Source organism: Podarcis bocagei, assembly GCF_964188305.1.
Source record: "Podarcis bocagei genome assembly, chromosome: 14".
Classification (NCBI taxonomy): Eukaryota; Metazoa; Chordata; class Lepidosauria; order Squamata; family Lacertidae; genus Podarcis; species Podarcis bocagei.
Genome location: NC_138139.1, coordinates 18,223,632 through 18,246,732, shown reverse-complemented (window position 1 = coordinate 18,246,732; position 23,101 = coordinate 18,223,632). Strand labels below are relative to the sequence as shown.

The 23,101-nt window shown below is 46.0% G+C and overlaps 2 protein-coding genes across 4 annotated transcripts in view; both read left to right on the top strand.

Annotated features, from left to right (window-relative positions):
- CEMIP (cell migration inducing hyaluronidase 1) overlaps positions 1-23,101 on the top strand; it is a 167,372-nt gene that overhangs the window by 9,419 nt on the left and 134,852 nt on the right. The window lies entirely within an intron of this gene.
- LOC308573758 (cell surface hyaluronidase CEMIP2-like) overlaps positions 1-23,101 on the top strand; it is a 100,213-nt gene that overhangs the window by 31,223 nt on the left and 45,889 nt on the right. For all 3 annotated transcript variants that reach the window (XM_081171014.1, XM_081171015.1, XM_081171016.1), the window contains 12 exons: positions 226-414; positions 1,610-1,779; positions 2,093-2,302; positions 5,010-5,215; positions 7,226-7,295; positions 8,060-8,188; positions 9,455-9,540; positions 11,226-11,357; positions 12,544-12,579; positions 14,034-14,186; positions 18,691-18,868; positions 21,593-21,808. In XM_081171014.1, coding sequence (XP_081027140.1) covers positions 226-414; positions 1,610-1,779; positions 2,093-2,302; positions 5,010-5,215; positions 7,226-7,295; positions 8,060-8,188; positions 9,455-9,540; positions 11,226-11,357; positions 12,544-12,579; positions 14,034-14,186; positions 18,691-18,868; positions 21,593-21,808 — 1,775 coding nt within the window. The remainder of the gene's footprint in view (positions 1-225; positions 415-1,609; positions 1,780-2,092; positions 2,303-5,009; positions 5,216-7,225; positions 7,296-8,059; positions 8,189-9,454; positions 9,541-11,225; positions 11,358-12,543; positions 12,580-14,033; positions 14,187-18,690; positions 18,869-21,592; positions 21,809-23,101) is intronic.

Below are 23,101 nucleotides of genomic sequence, written 5' to 3'. Positions count from 1 at the left end.
GACTCTGTATAAGATAGCTTCCTGTTTGCCAGGCATATGCTTTACCACTGAACTCTTGCCCTTCCCCAAACAGAGAATGGGGACAGTAGGAATGTGACTGAGATGATTGAGGTTGGCGTTTGCTGGAGTGGGACTTGAGATGAGGTAGACCTGACCCAATAGATTGCTGTTGGTGAGTGAAGAGCTCCAGAAGCAAATGTTGTTGATCACTTCCCCCCTTTCTAGGAGTACCCCATCATGGATTCAAAGTGGAAGTGTCTAATGGCGTAATTTTGGATTTGGTGGACGAAGTGACTAGCTGGCTCCCCGGAGACAAGGTCGTCATTGCCAGCACGGACTATTCCATGCACCAGGCTGAAGAGTTTAATCTTCTGCCTTGTCCTGAATGTCAGACGAACCAAGTGAAGATTGATGGTACGACCAACAATGCCTCCCTAAGGTCTCCTTTGTCGACAGAGCTCCTTAGTTTATGTTATGAATGAAGGCGGCCAATTGATCAAAGAGCTAAAAATGGAAACAGTTTTCAAGTAATGAGGATGGGTAGCATGGAGAGTTCAGTGCCCACCACTGGTTCATGAACAGCAGGTGCAACCATTTGACTCTTCAGTGTAAACAGTAAGCCTAGATCCAGGGGTTCCCAAACTGTGGTCCGTGAACAACCCATGGTCTGGGAGCTCTGTTCAGGTAGTTTGAGAGATGTCTTCAGTAAATATTCATATGGATTTTTAAACATATTTTCACTGCTTTTCTTTCTAATATTGTATTTTATTTTATAACAGCTGAATTGAGCTAGGAAAAGTGGGCTAAGCTGGATATGGGGAATTATTCGATTTGTTCTCCTTTTGGTAGAGCGTTAAGACTCTTAATCTTGGGGTCTTGAGTTTGAGCAGCACGTAAGGAAAGGTAACAACAGGAAGAATTAAAGGAACTATTGGAAACTCAAGGCAGTAGAGATATAAGATGATCAGAGCCCCACCGAACTTGAAGCATGGGAAGCCCCAATAAAAAATTATAATTTGGCGGAATATTTGGACTATATGATATGTATTTTTATAATTTGGAATATTTAATGTGATTTGATTGAATTGTTAAAATGGAAAATTTAATAAAAATTATTTTTTTTTAAAAAAAAAGAGTTTGAGCCCCACGTTGGGCAAAAGATTCCTGTATTTCAGGACTCAAACTGGATGACCCTCGTGGTCCCTTCCAACTGTACAGTTCTATGATTCTTTTACTAGGGTCATAGGAAGCTCCTTTAAGCAGAGTCAGACCATTGATCCATGTATCTCAGTGTTGTCTACATAGATTGGCAGTGGCTCTCCAGGGTTCAAAATTGGGATATTTGTAGCCCTATCTGGAGGTGTTCAGGTTTGAACCTGGGACCATCTGTGGGCAACGGGGATGCTCTACTTGTAATGGCTTGAGAAAGCACAGTTCATATACTGTAGCCTTCAAATGAATTTCCTTCGCTCTTCCACCCTAAGGGATGGTCTTTATCCCTTTATCAGTTTCCTGCTCTCATTTGCTATTGATCAATATTGCAAGGCTCAATGGGTTGGGATAGGGCATGAGGAAGACCCTTTCAAGCTTCTTAAAATTATTTTGCCAGGAAGTCCCCTCTATCTCCACATGGGTGAGATTGTGGATGGAGTAGACATGAGGGCAGAGGTTGGCCTCTTAACTCGAAATATACTTATCCAAGGAGAAATGGAGGACTCTTGTTACGGACCAAACCACTGCCAGTTTTTCAGCTTTGATACTTTTGGAGGACAAATTAAAGTAAGTGTGTTTTTGGTGGACATTGACCAAACCCCAGCCCAGATATTTAGTGACCTGAATCTCCCAGCCCTAAAAAGACAGGCTCCGAAAGTCTTGGTTAACAAAATGAATACAGTATTGTAGGTCTAGTCCTCTCTCTGCTTTAGGCACAAACAAGGGTAGAAACTTAATATCCTCTTGTTCTCCACACTTCTGGCCACTGTTCATTTCCCTGTCAACAAATGCTGTACCACTTGCTGCTCCTGATAATCAGTTTGTGCTTCTTCTTTCTGCCACAGACTCTTTCCTTATGTGTTCTTGTTTGTCTGAATAGATCCAAAAAGGTTTTACCTCTGTCCACCTGTCGGGGGTGGAGCTGAAGAACATGGGCCAGCAGGTCCTAGGCAGCTATCCCGTACATTTCCATCTGACGGGAGATGTAGATGAGAGAGGAGGCTACAACCCACCATCTTACCTTGACAATCTGGCCATCCATCACTGCTTCTCGAGATGTGTCGCCATCCATGGAGCCAATGGCCTTTGGGTAGGCAGCTGTTTTCGTGTTTCCTGTTGATAATAACTCACATGTCCACTTGCATTCAGTTCTGTTACAGTGTTTGGGTACCCCGAAGTTAACGGCAGTTAGCAGTATGCTTGTTGCAGTGGTGGAATGTTTTGCACTAGGGCAGGCATGGCCAAACTTGTCCCTCTAGCAGTTTTGGGACTACAGTTCCCATCATCCCTGACCACTGGTCCTGTTAGCTAGGGATGATGGGAGTTGTAGTCCCAAAACATCTGGAGGGCCAAGTTTGGCCATGCCTGCACTAGGGGAATGTTGTTGTTCAAGAGAATGCATAACAGGTTGCTGGGAATGTTGTTGTACGATAGATTAGGCAATCCAATGAGTTACCGCTAGACCAGGGATGTCCAACTTCCGAGAGACTGTGATCTACTCCCCCTGAAAAAACACTGGCAGTGAGCTACCCATTGAATTGACCAGAGTTGTTGAGGGTTTTTTTAGGGAGCCGAAATTGTTGGGCTTTTTTTTAGGGAGCCAGAGGGGTCGGGGTTCCACAATCAACCAGGAGCACCCCACAATCGACCGGTAGATCGCGACCAACCTGTTGGACAACCCTGCACTGCTAGACCAACTGTGGCGTTGAAGTCCTCTGTTGCACAACATGAAATTTATAGTGTTAAAAGAATATAATATCGTATTTGAAAATGGCGCATGTTGCAGTATGTGTTCTGTGTGGAAAGTTGAAGGTCAAAATGCAGAAAGATAAATGGGGAAGTCTAAATAAGGATAATTCTGTATTGCATATTTGGAAGGTCTTGGAAATATGATATAATACACGGACCACATTGGTGAAGCTGAAGGGTCTTGTTGTCTCAGCAGCCCAGGTCCTCCATAGACACTGCCCAGGCTTGCGCCCCAGGGAGGTCACTTTGGTGCTTGCTTAACACAGCGGTTTGACCACCCCCAGAGGCGCACTCCATTGTCTCTCTCTCTCCAGAGATGGATGCCAATAGCATAGCTAAGTCTGCTGTTTCTATCCATCTCAGTTTTTAGTGATGAGATGATTTGGGATGGCTCCAAATAGCTAACTTATATATAGCTCTGCAACACAATAAATGACCTTTGTGCTCTCCAACAATGCGTATTGATGGCTATTTCATGATGTTCAATCATGGTTAGGTTTTGGCACTCAACCTATCACGCAACATGAGGCAGGAGGAACCTGGCCAAAATGTTCCTCTGTATCACCCAGGCTCACAGCCAGAAGTGTGTGATTGTGTGTGTGTGTGTGTGTGTGTGTGTGTGTGTGTGTGTAGCGTCAAAGAGTATGTAGCAGGAGGGATCGTAAGGCAATGCTAAGCAAAAGCTTAATCCAAGTAGTCCCATATGTTTAAAGGTGTGTGTTTCGGGTTAAACCTAAAATGTAAAAAAACACCCCAAAAGTCAAATGCTTCTCCTTCAGTGTGACTTGATACAGATTTTGCATTCCTGTCTTTGAGAGCAATCAGACTGGTGTGTGAAGGAATGGGACCTTTTTTGGGTTCCTTGGCCCCATGCTCAAGGAATTGTTCCAGCTGAAATGCTTAGCATCTTATCATGGTGCGTGTTCAAGGAGGCTGTAAAAATCTTTTTTTTACAACTCCCTTCTCTTGAATGAGGATCCTTCATGTTTAAAGAAGATTGGAAAATGTTTATTGAACATATGGGGGGAAATTGTGTCTACTTGAAAACGTTGGCAGCATTAAGATAGATTCAACAGCATAAACAAGTTTTGAAGGATGTAATAACGGAATACTGAGCGGTTTAGTTTATGATACGCAAAATGAACCATGGAAAGAGAAGAAGGGAGGTCATTGACATTGTAAGGGTATTTAAATGAATATTCTAAATTGTAAAACAGAAAGTTCAATAAGAAATGTGTGTGTGTAATATATATATGAAGGGACGCGGGTGGTGCTGTGGGTTAAACCACAGAGCCTAGGACTTGCCGATCAGAAGGTTGGCGGTTCGAATCCCTGCAACGGGGTGAGTTCCCATTGCTCGGTCCCTGCTCCTGCCAACCTAGCAGGTCGAAAGCACGTCAAAGTGCAAGTTGATAAATAGGTACCACTCTGGCGGGAAGGTAAACGGCGTTTCTGTGCGCTGCTCTCATTCACCAAAAGCGGCTTAGTCATGCTGGCCACGTGACCCAGAAGCTGTATGCCGGCTGCCTCGGCCAATAAAGTGAGATGAGCGCTGCAACCCCAGAGTTGGTCACGACTCGACCTAATGGTCAGGGGTCCCTTTTCATATATGTTTGCAGACCCCCCCCTCAAAGAGAGAGAGTTGTGGCCCAGCAACATCTGTAGAACACTATATTGGCTGTCTCCACACACAGGCCCATGGGTGCCAGGGGCATTCCGAGGGGGGGTGGGGCAGCCCTCTTCTGGTGCCATTCCAAAGGGGGGGGGGACAAAATGCCAACCCCCGATTGGTGGCACCCTCCTGGGCTTGCACCGCTCACTGCGCACCCCCTGTGCAGGCAGCATGCCCTGCCCCCTGAATGCGCGCCACAGCCCTAGGATGCTCACCACACCCCCTGCAGGCGCCATGCCACGCCCCCTGGGATGCATGCCATGCCCCCTGGGACGAGCGCCGCTTCGGGTACCAGAGCAGGTTGCTTTGCTTCCGATGAGTGCAGCCTATTTCTAACAATTGTCCCTCCTTCTTTTGATGTGGGTGGCTTGTTTAGGTGAAAGATACCATTGGCTATGACACTCTGGGACACTGTTTTTTCCTGGAGGACGGGACAGAGCAGCGGAACACGTTTCACCACAACCTGGCTCTCCTTACCAAGGCAGGCACAATCTTGCCAACTGACCGCAACGAGGCCATGTGCCTCGCAATGCGAGATAATGTGCATGGAGGGTATCTTCCTGTCCCGAGCACCGATTGCATGTAAGTAAAACTCCAGCTTTATGTCTCCTTAGAATGCATGGAACAGTTCTGGTTTTCCCCCCTAATATAAACAAGGTGCTGGGTAAAGGATCAAGTAATTGATTTCTACAACCTAAAAGGTAAAGGTAAAGGGACCCCTGACCATTAGGTCCAGTCGTGACCGACTCTGGGGTTGCACGCTTATCTCGCTCTATAGGCCGAGGGAGCCAGCGTTTGTCCGTAGACAGCTTCCGGGTCATGTGGCCAGCATGCCTAAGCTGCTTCTGGCGAACCAGAGCAGCACATGAAAACGCCGTTTACCTTCCCGCCGGAGCGGTACCTATTTATCTACTTGCACTTTGACGTGCTTTGGAACTGCTAGGTTGGCAGGAGCAGGGACCGAGCAACGGGAGCTCACCCCGTCACGGGGATTCGAACCGCCGACCTTCTGATCGGCAAGTCCTAGGCTCTGTGGTTTAACCCACAGCGCCACCCATGTCCCAAGTAGCTCACTTAAGGGTTTTATTTCATCCACACACCTGTCCCATAAAGAGGCAGCGTTTGGATTTTGGGGCATGCAAATGCTGTGTGTGTAAGGGGATTCCTCAAGAACCCTTTCACCAAGACGCAGGGCCACTTGGATCTTGCGGCGCTCACAGTGTTCGCTTGCAAAATCGTTTGCAGAAGAAATAATAGAATCATGGAGTTGGAAGGGGCCAGGAGAGTGCAGTGCAAGAATCTGTTGCCTATTGTGAGGCTCGAACCATGACCTTAAGATTAAGCGTCTCATAGTCTGCCGACCGAGCCAATATGCAAAAATGGCATATGTTGGGCAACATGCACGCACTAAAAAAAGTTGCAGATTGGGAGCACTGAATTTAATACTGGAAAAATGGAATGGGAAGAACTGAACAAAGCTCAGCGCCCTTCCAGGAAATAATTCTGCTCCTGGCAACCCCAAGCACTCTTTTTATCTCAGTAATATAATTAGGGACAGAGTCATTTTGTTGTTAGGGTTAAACCTTTGGGAGTCAAGAATCTGTGCCGATTTACTATAAACCACCCAGAAGGTCTACCTTCTGGCACTCCTTTAATGACACATGTCACTTAAGTTTAATGTTTAACCGTTGATTGCATTTTACACTGTCTGCATGTGAGGCAGTGGCACAGCCAGGATGGAGCAGTCATGCAGACATACTGGTACAATATATCTATATCTGGACTTTTGATAAGATAGCACTCTCGAGTGCTCTTCCTCCTACGGAAGTTTTCCTGGAGAAACTCATCAGATTGGTGGTGATGACTAAGGAGATTGCTTTGTCGCAGATGTTATGGGCAGTCGGCTAGGCTTTGAGCCTGTTCTGCCAGCTGAGATCATGTCTTTATTCAGCAGAGCGATCTGGGAATGAGAAAGTTTGAATAATTAGAGACTGCATAGGTAGCTAGTGCACAATAGCAGGGGATGCCGAAATCAGGATCCGTTCTTGGGGGGGGGATGCATATAATTTCTGGGGCAAATCACTTTGTTTTTCCCTGCTGGCATTAATGATTCAATTAGAACAGCCTTGTTCTGAAGGAACATCTGCAGATGGTTCCAGGTTTAATCCCCAGCGACGCCAGCTAGGACTCCATGCCTGAAACCCTGGAATGTAGCTTCTACTCAGAGTCAGCACAACTAAGGTAGATGGACGCAGTGGTCTGCCTTAGGCTGTGCACACACCCTGCATTTGAAGCACATGACTTTCCCCCAAAGAATTCTGGGAATCCTGTTTCTCCTGTGGAGCTCAGCTTTTCCGCTAACGATTTCTTAGTTATAATTTACAGCTCGGTCCGTAATGAGCTTCTGTGACTTGCCTGACATCACTTAACGCCTTGAACTTCTCATAAAGAATGTCATTTATAGGACTTTGCAGACTTTTAAGGATTCATGGCAGTATTGTGGCCAAGCGCCAGCCACTGCGGTGCTATAACATTTTTTATTTCTTCCTGTTCAGTGACTTAAAATAAATCTCTGTGTTTCCCTCTCCCCAGGGCTGTCAGCTCCTTCTGGATTGCTAACCCAAATAATAATCTCATAGAGAATGCGGCTGCAGGTGCTCAGGTAAGACAGATAAAGGCTGCGTGCTTGCTTGTCTCAAGTCCTTAAACTTAAATCTTGTTCTTTAACAGGTTCCCTTTTGCCCTCCATGGAATTCCGGGTATTGTGAAGTTTTTTTGCGAGGGTTTCTGAGAGCTTCTTACCGGCCTGTTGCCAGACATATGGGGCCATATCCAGGACACATAATAGACTCATTGAAAGTAATGGATATGGCTAACTTAGGTCTATTAATTTCAATGGGTGTACTCTGCATAGGACTTATATTGGACACAGCCCATTGTTGTGAAAGGCCTTGCACCCTGCCAGTGTAAGGTAAAGGTAAAGGGACCCCTGACCATTAGGTCCAGTCGTGACCGATTCTGGGGTTGCGGCGCTCATCTCGCTTTATTGGCCAAGGGAGCCAGCGTTTGTCCACAAACAGCTTCCGGGTCATGTGGCCAGCCTGACTAAGCTGCTTCTGGTGAACCAGAGCAGCACATGAAAATGCCGTTTACCTTCCCGCTGGAACGGTACCTATTTATCTACTTGCACTTTGACGTGCTTTCGAACTGCTAGGTTGGCAGGAGCAGGGACCGAGCAACGGGAGCTCACCCCGTCACGGGGATTCGAACCGCCGACCTTCTGATCAGCAAGTCCTGGGCTCTGTGGTTTAACCCACAGCGCCACCCGCATCCCTAGCCAGTGTAAGCTAGCAGCAAAGTTTAATTCAGTAGCATTTGCTCACTCTGGAGATTTTTACGCATCTTCTCCCTTCCCCCATTCTCCAGGATGTTGGAATATGGTATATCTTCCACCGGGTTCCTACTGGACAGTCTGAAGGACAGTATCCAGCCGGGCAGTCTGAACTGACTCCTCTGGGAACGTTTCACAACAACCGAGTCCACTCCAACTTCAAGGCATGTTGCAAATTTCTGTAAATACCAGGGCAAGGGTGGTGAACTAAGGCCAATATTCCATTGTGGGTGACCTTCCAGGGACCGCGTGCCTTGATATGAACATGGTCACAAGGGGATGTGGGTTTTATCTTTGTCTAGCTCAGAATTTCCCAAACTTGGGTCTCTGGCTGTTTTTGGACTACAACTCCCATCATCCCTAGCTAGCAGGACCAGCGGTCAGGGATGATGGGAATTGTAGTTCCAAAACAGCTGGAGACCCAAACCTTGGTATAGCTGGTGCTTCTGCCCCTCTTTTCCTTGAGTCAACTGTCTTCCCTTCTTCATTCCCTGCTTTTTTTAAAGAATCCTCTCAGATGTTGCTTTGAACTACAGCTCCCATCATCTCTGCCCATTGGCCATGCCTGCTAGGGCTTATGGGAGCTGTAGTCCAGTGGTTTTCCAATCCCTGCTCTAGGATTTGAGCAGTCAGTGGTAGGCTCAGAGGCAGTTTTCTGTCTGAAAACTGTCGCTGTACCCTCATCCCTATACCCTCATCCCTGTTGGACTTTCTGAAGTAGTGGCTGAACTGGAACACAGCCAGCCTTCACAATTTGCACTTTTCTAAATCTTGCAGTGCGTTTTTTACAGCCAAGCTATGTGTACAAAAATGCATATACAGTACCAGAAAATGCATAATTCTGTGTATATTGGTGAAGCTAATATTCGAAAATGCTCTGTATTAGGGGAAATTGCTTGCAAATTTGTCCAAACACCATACAAAATTGTTCATGTTGTGAGAAATTGGAACTGAAACGTTGGAGAACTTTAGTAAGGATTTTCTTTTTAATTAAAAATCACAAATTGCTGCAGAAATGTGGAGGCCTGAATTTAAGATAAATGAAAAATGAGCTAGAGCAAAGATTGAGAAATTCATTTATCCCTACTCCCTAGGTGTGCAGAAGTATGAAAGGTTTTGTAAGCAAAAATAACACTTAAGCTTCTGGGACTTTCAGAATGTTAATGAGACTCCAACTCCCATCAGGCCCAGTCAGCATGAGCAGCAGTCAAGCATGATGGGAGTTGAAGTCCAACAACATCTGGAGGGCCACAGTTTCTAGCATGTCCATTGTTTTTTTTGTGCCAATACCTGCCTATGTTTTATATCTCCGCTCCCTTAGCAAAACACTCCAGACCTTCCTTACCAAGTATGGTACCCTTTGCTTGTTCAAAAATAATTGAACTCAGATGGTGAACGTTTGTGTGAGTGTGTATAAAATAATTTTCCAGGCTGGCTTGTTTATTGGGAAAGGAGTCAAGACGACGAAAGCCAGTGCTGAAAATCCTCGAGAATATCTGACAGTGGATAACGCCAGGTGTGTAAACAAAATGTCATGCTGCCCTTTGCGGTGCGTTGAGTTTAATTTTATTGCTTTAGGGGGATTTCCAGTCCTTTCGGTGCTTCTGTCTCCGTGTTTTGGGGTGGGCACTCACATCTACTAACTAGTAAAATGTTTGAAATCTGAGGGGATGTGCAAGCCAGTGTTGCGTTGTGGTTAAGAGTGTCAGGTTATGCCTCGGAAAGCTTTGGTTCAAATCTCCACTCCAGCCACAAAACGCTCACTGGTCAACTTTGGGACAATCCCTGTTTCCTCTGCCTTTTCTACCTCACAGGGTTGTTGTGATGATAAAATTGGTGAGGTGTGTGTCAGCTCCTTAGAGACAGATGGGATGGGGCAGGGGAAAAACTCTGCAAATGGTTGCGTGTTGTAATGGTCTGTCTGGTGTGCAGTAAGGAAGTGTGTATCCCATTGTGGTGGGGTTGAATCTGCTTCTAAGACCCCCCCCCCCCGGACAATAAACACTGCTCCTATTGGATTGGTTTAGCAATCAGTCCCTCTTCCCAGGGAACTCTGGAAGGGGGAATAGAGGTCTCCTAGCAACTCTCAGACCCTTAACAAACTACAGCTCCCATAATTCTCTGGGGGAAGCCATGACTGTTTAAAGTGGTATTGTAGTGCTTTAAATGTACGTTGTGAATGTGGCCTAAGCCAATTCTGCAGATAGAATTTACGCAACCGTATACACACAGTGCTTTGCAGTGGTGTCAGCTCACAGAGGCAGGTGAGGAGAAACTCAGTGGCGCTGCGCAAAATGCTGCGGCTAGGCTGTAGATGGGGACAGGCTGTTGCCAGCACATAACTTTGATGCTCGAAAACATGTACTGGCTCCTTGCATGCTACCATGTCGGGTGCAAGGTTCTTGTATTCATTTGCAAGGCCCTTAACAACTTGGGCCCAACATGCCCCAGGGACTGCAAAATTCTTTATATCTTTGGCTGATCACGGAGGCCTTGAGGGTGGAGAGTCACAAGCCATGGGGGAATCACAAGTAACCAGGCAATCTGTATTTGGGCTCCGTTTAACGAAACTCCCTTCATTAAACATATAGACCCTCATCTCTCATTGTCTACTGAAAACTTTTTTTAGAAAACAAAAAATTCCGACAGGCATTTTTTACTGAATTTTTGATTTTATAATTTTAACTGACTTTTATTTTCTCCGCACTGAGTTTTTTTTTTGCTCAGGGCTGAATATAATTAAGGGGTGTGTAAATTGTCAAAACAACAATATGCACGTCTGAAGTAGCCCAGGCGTTTGGAGAATCTCAGATACTTGGCATTTGGTCTGGGATCAGGGAAGAGAGAAGAGTTGGGAAGCTAAGTTACGTGAAGGGGTTTCTGGGACCGCTTCCAAAACGATGAACTATCTCAATCCCTCGGGGCGTATAGCCCAGAGGTTTCTTTCTACTGTACTATTCCAACACTTGCTATTTTTAGCCATGCAAGTACCATATGCAGTAACATAAGCTCAGTTTGCATTGTTGAACGCGTTCCAACGTACGTTTTTATGTGGCCAAAATTGCTGGAAGACTGGAGCTTTGTTTCAGTTCAAGTATTTTGGGAGCATGGATGGTGGTTTTTGATTGATGCTTCCCCCTCATGTCTCTGAGTTCCCATTCTTCTGGGCTCTTGGTGATCTGACTCGATTCTTTGCCCCAGATTCCGTCCACATCAGGACGCCGACCCTGCGAAGCCAAGGGTTCCTGCTCTCATCGATGGCCTTGTCGCTTTCAAAAATAACGACCATGGCGCCTGGGCTCGGGGAGGAGACATTGTCTTCCGCAACTGTGGGTAGGTGTCTTCAGAACACCAGGCTTGTTCCTTTCAGCCGCGGTAAAACTAAGTTACTCGGCCACTTCGACCTGTGGAACTGGCACTGTTACCTGGTCCCCACAATCCTCATTCCGCAGTTGGGACTAATTGATCTTTTACCTACACTCTGAAATTAGATCAATTTTGCTGCACTCTTTTCGGCACCTGTTTAAGCAAGCCTATCCAGACACTAAGGGATGCGGGTGGCGCTGTGGATTAAACCACAGAGCCTAGGACTTGTCAATCAGAAGGTCGGCGGTTCAAATCCCCACGACGGGGTGAGCTCCCGTTGCTTGGTCCCTGCTCCTGCCAACCTAGCAGTTCAAAAGCACGTCAAAATGCAAGTAGATAACTAAGTTCTCTGGCGGGAAGATAAATGGCATTTCTTTGCGGTGCTCTGGTTCGCCAGAAGCATCTTAGTCATGCTGGCCACATGACCCGGAAGCTGTACACCGGCTCCCTCGGCCAGTAAAGCGAGATGAGCACCGCAACCCCAGAGTTGGTCATGACTGGACCTAATGGTCAGGGGTCCCTTTACCTTTACCTTTATCCAGACACTTGGATTTTATGATGCAGTCTTTTTTTGACTGCTAAATTTAATTATTTTTAAAATATTTTTACAGTGGTACCTTGGTTGTCAAATTTAATCCGTTCCAGGAGTCGGTTCCACTCCTGAAACCATTTGAAAACCAAGCTGCAGCTTCCAATTGGCTGCAAGAGCTTCCTGCACTCAAATGGAAGCCGCGTTGGATAGTTGGCTTCCAAAAAACATTCGCAAACCGGAACACTCACTTCTGGGTTTGCAGCGTTTGGGAGCCGATTTGTTTGACAACTAAGCCGTTCGACAACCAAGGTACCACTGTTCTTGTTTTTAACTGGTTTTATTGATAATTTAAATATTTCTTGTAAACCAATCATGGGTTTTGTGACAATCTAGCAGTATATGAAATTTGTCAAATAAATAAAATGAAGGATGTCGGTTTGCGTTTTCAATAGCTTGTGCACTGCTGTGGAGTCGATTTTGTCCTAAAGGGTGTTCTATGAACATGTAAATAAATAAATGACTCTGTAAGGAGTTTTTTTTTTTTTGCAGGGGGGGGGGAGAGGGAGTAGCATTTTGCATTCCCTCGAACTTACCTTTTCATATGTTTTCTCCACTTCCTAGCTTTGCAGACAATGGGATCGGACTCACTTTAGCCAGGTAAGTTGTCCTTTCTTAATAGAGGCATATTTGTAAGGAACCAGTGCTGTCTAGTAATAGGTGGTAGAGGGTCTCTTAATGCAAGGGTGGGGGGGAATCTGTGGCTCTTCAGATGTTGTGGACCACAGCTCCCATCAGCCCTATCAACTGGCCATGCTGGTGTGGATTGATGGGAGTCCGCCAATATCTGGAGGACCAGAGGTTCTGCCTGTATCTTGCCATAGCTAATAGCCATTGATGGATCTACCCTAAGTGAACTGTGTAGACTTTTCAAAACAAACAAACCCCTTCATATATTACACACTGAGCAAACAAATCTCTTGGTCAGCCCAGAATTTATTTCCTTTTAGTTTCATTGGATGCCCCACCATTTTAAGGAGGGAGAAAAACTTCTTTTTATCAGCTGCCAGCTTTTGTAAGTCTCTCCCATCTAAGTTGATGCTAATGACCCCTCTCTCTGGCTGCCTTGAGACACTGGAGTGTTGCTACTGGTTGGAGTAAGTCATGGATGGGAAACTTGTGGCTCTGCAGATGTTTTGAGATTCCAACTCCTGTCAGATGCAGGTGGCGCAGCCAGTGGTCAGCAGTGATGGGAGAGGCATGGAGCAATATCTGGACTGGCCACAGATTCTCCTGTATTGTGGTTGATGATACTGGGCTAGATGCAAGACAACTCTGAGCTGGTTTAAGGCAGTTTTCTGTATCCCAGCAAATGACAAAGCATATACAGTGGTACCTCGGGTTAAGTAGTTAATCCGTTCCAGAGGTCCGTTCTTAACCTGAAACTGTTCTCAACCTGAAGCACCACTTTAGCTAATAGGGCCTCCTGCTGCCGCCACACGATTTCTGTTCTCATCCTGAAGCAAAGTTCTTAACCTGAGGTACTATTTCTGGGTTAGCGGAGTCTGTAACCTGAAGCGTATGTAACCCGAGGTACCACTGTAAGCTGCTTCATACTAGTTGAGACCATTGTTCTACCCAGCTCAGTACTGCCTACACTGACTGACAGTGGCTCTCTGGTGTGTCAGGCAGGAGATTTTCCCAGCCCTACCTGGAGATGCCGAGAGATTGAACCAGGATCCTTCAGGATACGAAACAGTTGCTCTGCTACCGAACTACACCCCTTCCCCTAAATAATTTAGCTTTTCTTCAAGAGAGAAGGTTTTCAGGGTCTTGGATCATTTCCGTCAGTGTTTCCCAAACTTGGACTTGTTTTTGGACTACAACTCCCATCATCCCTAGCTGGCAAGACCATTGGTCAGGGATGATGGGAATTGTAGTTTTGGGGGGGAAAGCTGGACATCCAAGTTTGGGAAACCCCAATTTAGGTTGTCCCTTTCCTGTTACCTATTTTCAAGACAGCTACACCTGTGCTGGCAGAATATTTTTGGACTGTGCTAATACTTGCCATCTGATTTTTGTGTGTTTCTTTGTCCGTGTTCATCTAATTATAGCGATGGAACTTTCCCCATCGATGAAGGCTGCAGCCTAGAAGTGACTCATTCCATCTTTGTTGGCGAGAGCAACAATGTGGGCTCTCAGGGAGGACAAAACAGCTACTGGGGAAAAGGAGCTGGCGGAGAATATAGGACACTGCCCCGAAACAAGTAGGTTATTCACGGATCATGTCTTCCTTTGGAGGTGAATTGGCATGCGCTTTGGTACACAAGTTTTTCCAGAAAAGGGACTAATGCATTGTGGATGCTTTTAAAAATTATAATGATTATAATGATGAGGAGACTGTTGGTGGATGGTGGCCCTGGGAGCAGCAACACCTGCACCATTCCTATTGGTGGAGCTTGGAGAAACATCTGGCAGTGGGGTAGTGGGAATCAAGGGATGCTGTAGCTTAGGGGTAGAGCATCTGCTTTGCAAAACAAACAAACCATAAACCAAAATTTAAAACACCAGTCACTGGACTAGGGCAGGGTGACCCTGAGCCCCACCCCCTGGTCCAGATGGAAAGGGCCTTCCAGGGAGTGGTTAACACAGTGTGAGTAACATTAAAGTACTACTACTACTACTACTACTACTACTACTACTACTAATAATAATAATTTATTTGTACCCTGCTCATCTGGCTGGGTTTCCCCAGCCACTCTGGGTGGCTTCCACAAAGACCCAAATTACACTAAAATGTCACACATTAAAAACTTCCCTGAACAGGGCTGCCTTAAGATGTCTTCTGAATGTCAGGTAGTTGTTTATCTCTTTGACATCTGTTGGGAGGGCGTTCCACAGGGCGGGCACCACTACTGAGAAGGCCCTCTGCCTGGTTCCCTGTAGCTTTGCTTCTTGCAATGTGGGAACTGCCAGAAGCCCCTCGGCACTGGACCTCAGCATCCGGGCAGAACGATGGGGGTGGAGACACTTCTTCAGGTATACTGGGCTGAGGCCATTTAGGGCTTTAAAGGTCAGCACCAACACTTTGAATTGTGCTCGGAAACGTACTGGGACCCAATGTAAGCCTTTCAAGACCTGTGTTATGTGGTCTCGGCGGCCGCCCCCAGATACCAGTCTAGCTGCCGCATTCTGGATTAATATTAAATCAATATTTGGTTTATTAACTACATTAGTACATCAGCCAGGTGAGGGGGCATGGCTCTGGCCAAACGCACATTTTTAATTTGCACCAAAACTCCATTAGTGTTGCGTCAAAACTCAGAACCGCACATGAGAGGGAAGGGCATTCCAGAATTGGGGTGCTACTATTGAGAATGCTCTCTCGTGAGTTGCCATGTACCATATTCTCAGAGGACTGTGGCATCATGAGGGCATCCATAGATCTTTAAATTCCAGGCAGGTGTATAAGGGAGAGGTGGTCTTTCTGGCACCTGGGTTGCCCAGAGTATGTTGTCTGGCATACTCTGGAAAGGTAATTGGAACATCCACTGACTTAGCTGCTACTGTTTTCTCTCAAGATTCTATCACCTCAGTTTCTTGTGTGAAGAGATGTTTGTTTAAAAACATTGTCATGTAAAAATTGTGCCCCATACCAGAACAGAACACCTCTGAGGAGGAAAGAGACCCTGTCTCACTGGTCATCTTCTCTGAGACAATTAGTTTTAACATGGGGTGCTTTAAGATATTTGACTTTCTCTTTCAGATCTCAGGGGCTATGGTCTTGTGAGAAGACTAGGCTGCTCTTTCCAGGGAATATTTGAATTAGTCAAACTTGGGGAAAGATTATAGATGGATTGTCCTCTAAACAGTTTAGCCCTCCAATTGTGCCGCATGTGGACATTGGAGCTTAGAGTTCAACAAGTGGGACTCTGCAACAAGAGCTATAGATTTAAAGTGCTGTGACGCCACTTCAAGTAGTCATGGCTTCCCCTGAAGAATTCTGGGAGATGTAGTTTGTTAAGGGTATTGAGAGTTGTTAGGAGACCCCTCTCCCCCTCCCTAAACTACAATTCCCAGAGTTCCCTGTGAAGAGGGATTGATGGAACTACTCTGGGAGCAGAACAGTGGACTCTGAGCAACTCACAAACCACAGTTCCCAGTACAGATGGGCCACATTTGAGTGGTGGGGGTGTCTGGTTAATAGGGTGTGAAAAGCTGTAGAGAACCATGCCTCAATAAATTGCAATAGTCTTTTGTCATATAGAAAAGAAAGATAAATAGTCATAGATAAAATTTACAATACGCTAACTGTAGATGGGGGAATTATGTTGGCGTGTATTCAGGAAGCAGAACGAGGAAGGCGGGAACTTGCCAAAAGAGAAGGAGAGAGGATCTCCAAGATGTGTACGTGTGTATGTGCTAACGGAGCAGAACAAGGGAGGGAAGAGTTGTAAAAGTCAAGCCGAACCGAAAGCAAGAATAACAAGCTAATAAACAAAGCTGTGAACAGATGCACAATCGCTGAGTAGAAACAAGAAGGAAATGTAGAAAACAGAGCTTTGAGAGCATTGCTGAAGTGTATTATACTGGACCGGTTTGCCCGTAACACTAAGGCAGACCACAGGTTGGTGCAAATGAGGAAACTTGTAGGCTCCTAGGGAAGGAGATCACTGCTGCTCTGCTCCTCTTCAGACATCTTGGTTCTGTGCTGAGCTAAACCATGGTCTGACTTGGTATGTCCTTGGGACCCAGGCACATGGTCCCTCTTTCCAAACAAAGCAGAAGTTGTAAACCATAAGACGAATCTTGGTTCCAACTTTTGGTTTGGAGAAATCTAAACCACAAGCCTGGGTTTGAATAGCATGTTAAGACAAGCCATAGCTTAGCTCAGTGCAGTCTAAGTCACGGTTTGGCTGACGTGCAAATGAGGTTGTGTGGGCTTAAAAGGAACATTTCAGAATGCTGAACCACCTGTATAAAAATCGACATGTGTTTTTCTGTGTTGCTTAGCCATGTCCGAAATGCTTGAGAAAGACAGCCAGAGCCTGGCATGCTGTTCAAAATGCAGGGGCTCCATTCGGAGTGGCAAAAGAGCCAGCAAGACATAGTAGTTACGGTGTTGAACTGGGACTGGGGAGACCAGGGTTCAAGTCCCCCTTCGGCCACAAGGCTCCTATAGTGTGACCTTGGGGCCTAGTCACTGTCTCTCAGCCTAACCTACCTCACAGAGTTGTTATAAAAGTGGACGGGAGCAGTAAGAGCAATGTATGTTGCATTCTTTTGTGGTTTTATATCATAAACTGCCCTGTAATCCTCGTATGCAGGGCATTATAGAAATTTAATAGACAAAATAAATGTAGGGAAAAATTCAGTACAAGTAGTCAAACATGCTCCATGTGTCGAATGACCATGTGAAGTGAATTTGAGGGCAAGTGTGCTGGCCATTCTCTAGTCATGCCCCCCTGGCAGCTACAAATTTGGAGTTAGTGAGGAAGGGGCAGTTCGTACAGGTGGACTCCACCTGACTGGAGAATCCTGGTGGCCAGGGTTGCCCAATCAGGTGGGGAAACCCTACAGATGCTGTTGCTGTATGTTCATAGAGGCCCTTTCTCACTTACACTGTGAATGGGCGAGCTGCTGGAGGAGGTGTGGCCAGCGGACACCTGACTTAAGGAAGGGGCAGAAATTTGATTTTATTTGCATTCATAGGCAAACCCACCCTAATTCACACTTTTTTTGGGGGGGGGATGCAAGAACTGGAACACAGCCATCCATCGAAATTTGTTATCTGAATTTTGCAGTGCAGTTCTCCAACTAGGTAATGTGTCCACAAATCCATGCATTAAAGTGTGCATTAAGATGCCGCCATTGATTAATAAAAGTTCCGTACAAATATGTATTATTCTTCAGGAAATTTGCAAAAATGTATCTAGTAGGCAAGATTGCATACGAACGTTCATATACAAGTGGTGACCATTTTATGCAGGAGTTCTGTTCCTGGGCACCATGCGGGTTGGCAGAGCATGCATAAGCCCATCTTGCCCTGTTACAACTCTTTATGCCCCTGCCTGCTCCATTAAGCCTTTGTTCTGCCCTCTTCTGGGTTCAAAAGAACCCATGCATTGGTGGTCATATGCAAAATGGCCGCCACCCATATTGCCAAAAAATTGCATGAAAATGCTGATGAATTTTCATGAGGACTTTTTTTTTAAAAAAATGCAAACTGATGTGAGGAACTGAAAATTGGGAAACCAAGAGAAACCAGAACTGACAGATTTGTCTGTTCCTACATATACAATGGAACCTTGGGTTGCAAACGTGATCCGTGCAGGAGACACGTTCGCAACCCACAGCATTTGCAACCTGCAGTGCTGCATCTGCGCACATGTGTGATGCGATTTGGTGCTTCTGCGCATGCGGAAAGTGTGATTTAGCGTTTCTGCGCATGCGCGAGTGTGCCGAAACCTGGAAGTAAACCGTTTCTGTACTTCAGGGGTTTGGTGCATCTGTAACCTGAAAATGCGTAACCCGAAGAGTCTGTAATCCGAGGTACCACTGTAAAGGCTATCATTTGAACCCCCCTTATCTGCTAAATTAATCTGCCTTGCACAATTCTTGGAAGAGGAAATGAGAGAGTCTTATTTAGTGAGCCCCCCGGTAGGGTAAATAAAACCTGATAAACGATAAAATGGAAGTAACACATTTCAGGAAGAGCTAAAAACCCATGTCCCCCACCCCTTCTTGCTTTCGTTTCTGTAACTTTCATAGGACGTTTCCGATCCGTGGCTTCCAGATATACGATGGTCCTGTCCGGCTGACGAAGTGCACTTTTAGAAAGTTTACCCCTACTGCGGACAGGCACTCGAGCGCCATCGGCTTTTTCATGAAGAACGCCTGGCAGATAAGTCCTCAGAACAACGCCTCACTGGTCAGGATGGAGAGAAGTGTAAGTCAGCGGAGATGTTAACTGGGCCCATCTTCTTTTTGTGTGGGTTTGGCAGTAGGGAATGTGCCTCTGCTTGATTGTCCTGTGTGCATTTTATTTATTTAAACAATTTCTGTGCCTGCTTCTCACTTCCAAAGGAATCTCTGAGCCGTTTGCCACCTATTTTTAACAGTCAAACCGGCCTAGCGAGAGAGAGGCTGAAAGACCCCACAGTCCGGTCATTTAAACTTCCCCTGGGCGTGGCGCCAAGGGCCACAATTGGTCATTTGGTCCTGCAGGAATTAGGGGGCATTCCCCTGGGTGCAGGACCAAATGACCAATTGCGGCCCTTGGCACCACGCCCAGGGGAAGTTTAAATGGGCCCATTTGGTGGCAGGAAGTCGATCCGGCTTGTGATAAGCCAGTTTACAAGGGAGGCCCGGGGCCCGCCTGCAAAGCCATCCGCCCAATAAGGAGGCGAACGCACATCACAAAACATCAAATGCTGCAACTGAGAATCAAATACATATACCAGAATAATTAAAATTATTTATAGCTCGCTCATCGTGGTTAACACAATGTGAGGAACATTAAAGTACAATAAATCAATATTTGGTTTAAGTACAAATTACCGTCAGATCAAGCACTTTATTAACTACATTAATACATCAGCCAGGTGAGGGGGCATGGCTCTGGCCAAATGCACATTTTTAGTTTGCGCCAAAACTCCATTAGTGTTGCGTCAAAACTCAGAACCGCACCTGAGAGGGAAGGGCATTCCAGAATTGGGGTGCTACTATTGAGAATGCTCTCTCGTGAGTTGCCATGTACCATATTCTCAGAGGACTGTGGCATCATGAGGGCATCCATAGATCTTTAAATTCCAGGCAGGTGTATAAGGGAGAGGTGGTCTTTCTGGCACCTGGGTTGTCCAGAGTACATTGTCAGGCAGAGGTTCCCTGGATTATGTTGGACTACAACTCCCATCATTCCCAGCCAACTTAGCCCAGTGGTCAGGCATGATGTATAAGTTGTGACGCAACATCCACAGTTGAGGAAGATTGGTGAGGACAACACTGAGCTAGAGGCACCACTGGTTGGACTTGTTGTAAGGCAGATTCCTGCATAGCATTTAGGTGCCTGACTAATGTTCCTAGTGCATGGTCAGCACTGATTATTAGGGTTCCTAATTTTTGTGTGCAAAGTTTAGGTGTGTCTGCTCCTTGCTTCCTTGTGGTGAAGGGAAGTTCTTTTGGCCTCCTGCCTTTCAGTGAATCACACACTTTGCAACTTGTTTAAACGTTGCCCGTTGAAGGTCAGACGGAGGGTGAGGAATTCATTCGGTTGCGCCCTCCCGCAACCACGTGGAGCTTGATAGCTGTGCAGAGCAAGCGCAAGAGGCTCTACTCTTGCAGGCCGCTTCTTGAAGATCACAAACTTTGCTTGAGTTGACTTGGGCTAGAACTTCCCTTCACCACAAGGATGGCTCACTCTTCCTCATGCTCTCCTCTAGACATCTGGAGAAACTGAATCTGTCGGGGTGGAATCATGTATTGCGTTCCCTTGCTTAGCTTCATTTTATGTTGCTTGGTGGGGGCATAGAAGCACAGAGTGCAAGGTTTGCGGATGAAGAAGCAATGTAGATGCAGGGTTCTGTAGATACAACAGAGGGTTTCAGCAACCACATCATTTCCAACAAAGATGTATGAGGAACCCTGTCTGGAACTGGGAAGAGTCACTGCCAGGCAAGACTAGGGATGGAGAACTTGTGGTTTTCGGGATGTTGTTGGTCTACAACTCCCATTATCCTGTGATTATTGGCCATACTGGCTAGCGCTGATGGGAGTTAGAGTCTAACAGCATCTAGATGGGCATAAACTCCTCATCCAAAGGGGGTTGGGTTGCAGATACCCGGGTTCAAGTTTCTCCTTTGCTACAAAGCTCACTGGGTAGCCTTTGGCCAAGTTGGTGCTTTCTTAGCTTAAATCGGCTTGCATGGTGGTTGTGAGGATCAAATCTTATTGTGTCTTTTGGAGCTCCTTGGTAGATGCACTAAGTACCCTGAAGTGAGAAACTGTCAAGCAAACAGTGCAAGACTGCCATGTTTTGTCCGTTACATAACTTTTTGTTTTCTAAAATAGCATTGGGGAATGAGTGGTGGCCCTTTGAATGTTGCTTGATCACAACTCCCACCATCCCTAAGAATTGGCCATGCTGGCTGGGGGTGACCAATACTGAAATGCATCAACATCCGGGCTCCCTTGTCCCCCAAACCTGCTTTAAGAGCTATACAGTGGTACCTCTGGTTACAAACTTAATTCGTTCCAGAGGTCCATCCTTAACATGAAACTGTTCTTAACTAGAGGCGTGCTTTCGCTAATGGGGCCTCTTGCTCCTGCTGCGCCACCAGCACACAATTTCTGTTCTCTTCCTGGGGCAGAGTTCTCAACTTGAGGTAACTCTTCCAGGTTAGCAGAATTTGTAACCTGAGGCATTTGTAACTCGAGGTACCACTGCATAGCAGGTGGAAATTCATCAGATGTATTCTGTACAGTGATGGGAAGGCTGCACTTGTTGAATTTTCTGCCTGCTATGCAGTTGATAAACCACAGAGCCCACATGGTGGGGTCCTGTCATTTCCACCATGGAAATCTTAAGCACTGAATAGCTATTTTAGTAGCCTGAAATGCAATAGAGTTCCTGCAGTAATAATGACTTTCTGTTCTTATCTGTCTTTCTTCAAAGGTTGGGCTCAGAGTGTTCTTGGGCAGACCAGGCCAGTGGTTTGGAGACAATAATAATGATGGCGATAAGGTCTCGATTTTCCATGATTTGGATGGTTCAGTGACAGGCTATCCAGGCACCTTTGTGGGCAGGTCAGACAACTATCTGATTCGTCACCCGGGCTGCCTTATCGTCCCAAGGTGGAACGGAATGATTTGCGCTGGGAAATATGCACAGGTAAGGCTGGACCATTGATGCTTATGCAGAGATGTTCTCAGTGGGATGATAGAAGGAAGCTTTGGTGCTGCTGAAGGGATGAATGAATTAAGGAAGGAAGGAAGGAAGGAAGGAAGGAAGGAAGGAAGGAAGTGGAGAGAGGCTGGCATGAACAGAGGCTGGGGAGTCCCAGAGAGAAAAGCTAGCTGGTAAGAGAGGGGCCTCTATGGAGATGTGTGAGAGAAAATGGATGGATGGATAGATGGATGAAGAGAGAATGAAGAACAGCGAGAAAATCAGTATATCTGCCTACAGCCCTGTCCAACTTTTCCTTTTCTCAATTCTTCACTTCTTGCACATTTTTGCATGGCTCTGCTGGTTAGCATTAGACGAGCATTTGGAAAGCAGGAGTGTCGAAAGCTGCCAAAAACCGGGCGGGGGAGAGTTGTTGTTGTTGTGTGTTGTCTCTCAGAGCCTCAGATATATGATTAACATTCTCCAGGACTTTCTCATTAGCAAGGAGAATTCCTGGCTGCACGAGGGAATTTAAAACATGACATTGGGCTGCAGATCCAGCTAGCATCTGCTTAATATCCTTCCCTGAATAATTTACAGGGCAGTTTTCCCCTTGGCATGCAGTGCTGGGATAATCTGTCAATAGGAATAGTTTATTGTCCCCAAAAGTCAATTTAGCTGAGATATATATATATATATATATATATATATATATATATATATATATGTATGTATGTATGTTCTGGCCATCCTCATCAGCCTGAGGCCACCCTACATCTTCGTCTATGTAGTTTCATTTTTGGATTAAAGTAGTTTCATTTTTTACATTTTACCTGCCCTGGCTGAACCATTTTGATTGGGAACATAGTCGATGCATGATTAAGCTGCAGGTTACAATACATTCGGCAGGCTTCCTCAAACTCGGCCCTCCAGATGTTTTGAGACTACAATTCCCATCATCCCTGCCCACTGGCCCTGCTAGCTAGGGATCATGGGAGTTGTAGGACAAAAACATCTGGAGGGCTGAGGTTGAGGAAGCCTGACATTAGGGATGAGGAGCTTGTGTCTCTCCAGATTAGCCACGCTGATGAGGAGCGATGGAACCCAATAACATCTGGAGAACCACAGGTGTCCCCACCCCAGATTAAATGAATATATATGAAAGAAGAAGAAGAAGAAGAAAATTCTCATGGGTGCTAATGGGAGCTTTCTAACACTAGTTGCATCGCCAGGTTTTGTTTTTTTTCTAGAACCACAGCTGGGGAGGGAAGAGTTAAACCTCCCCTCTCTATGTTCTGC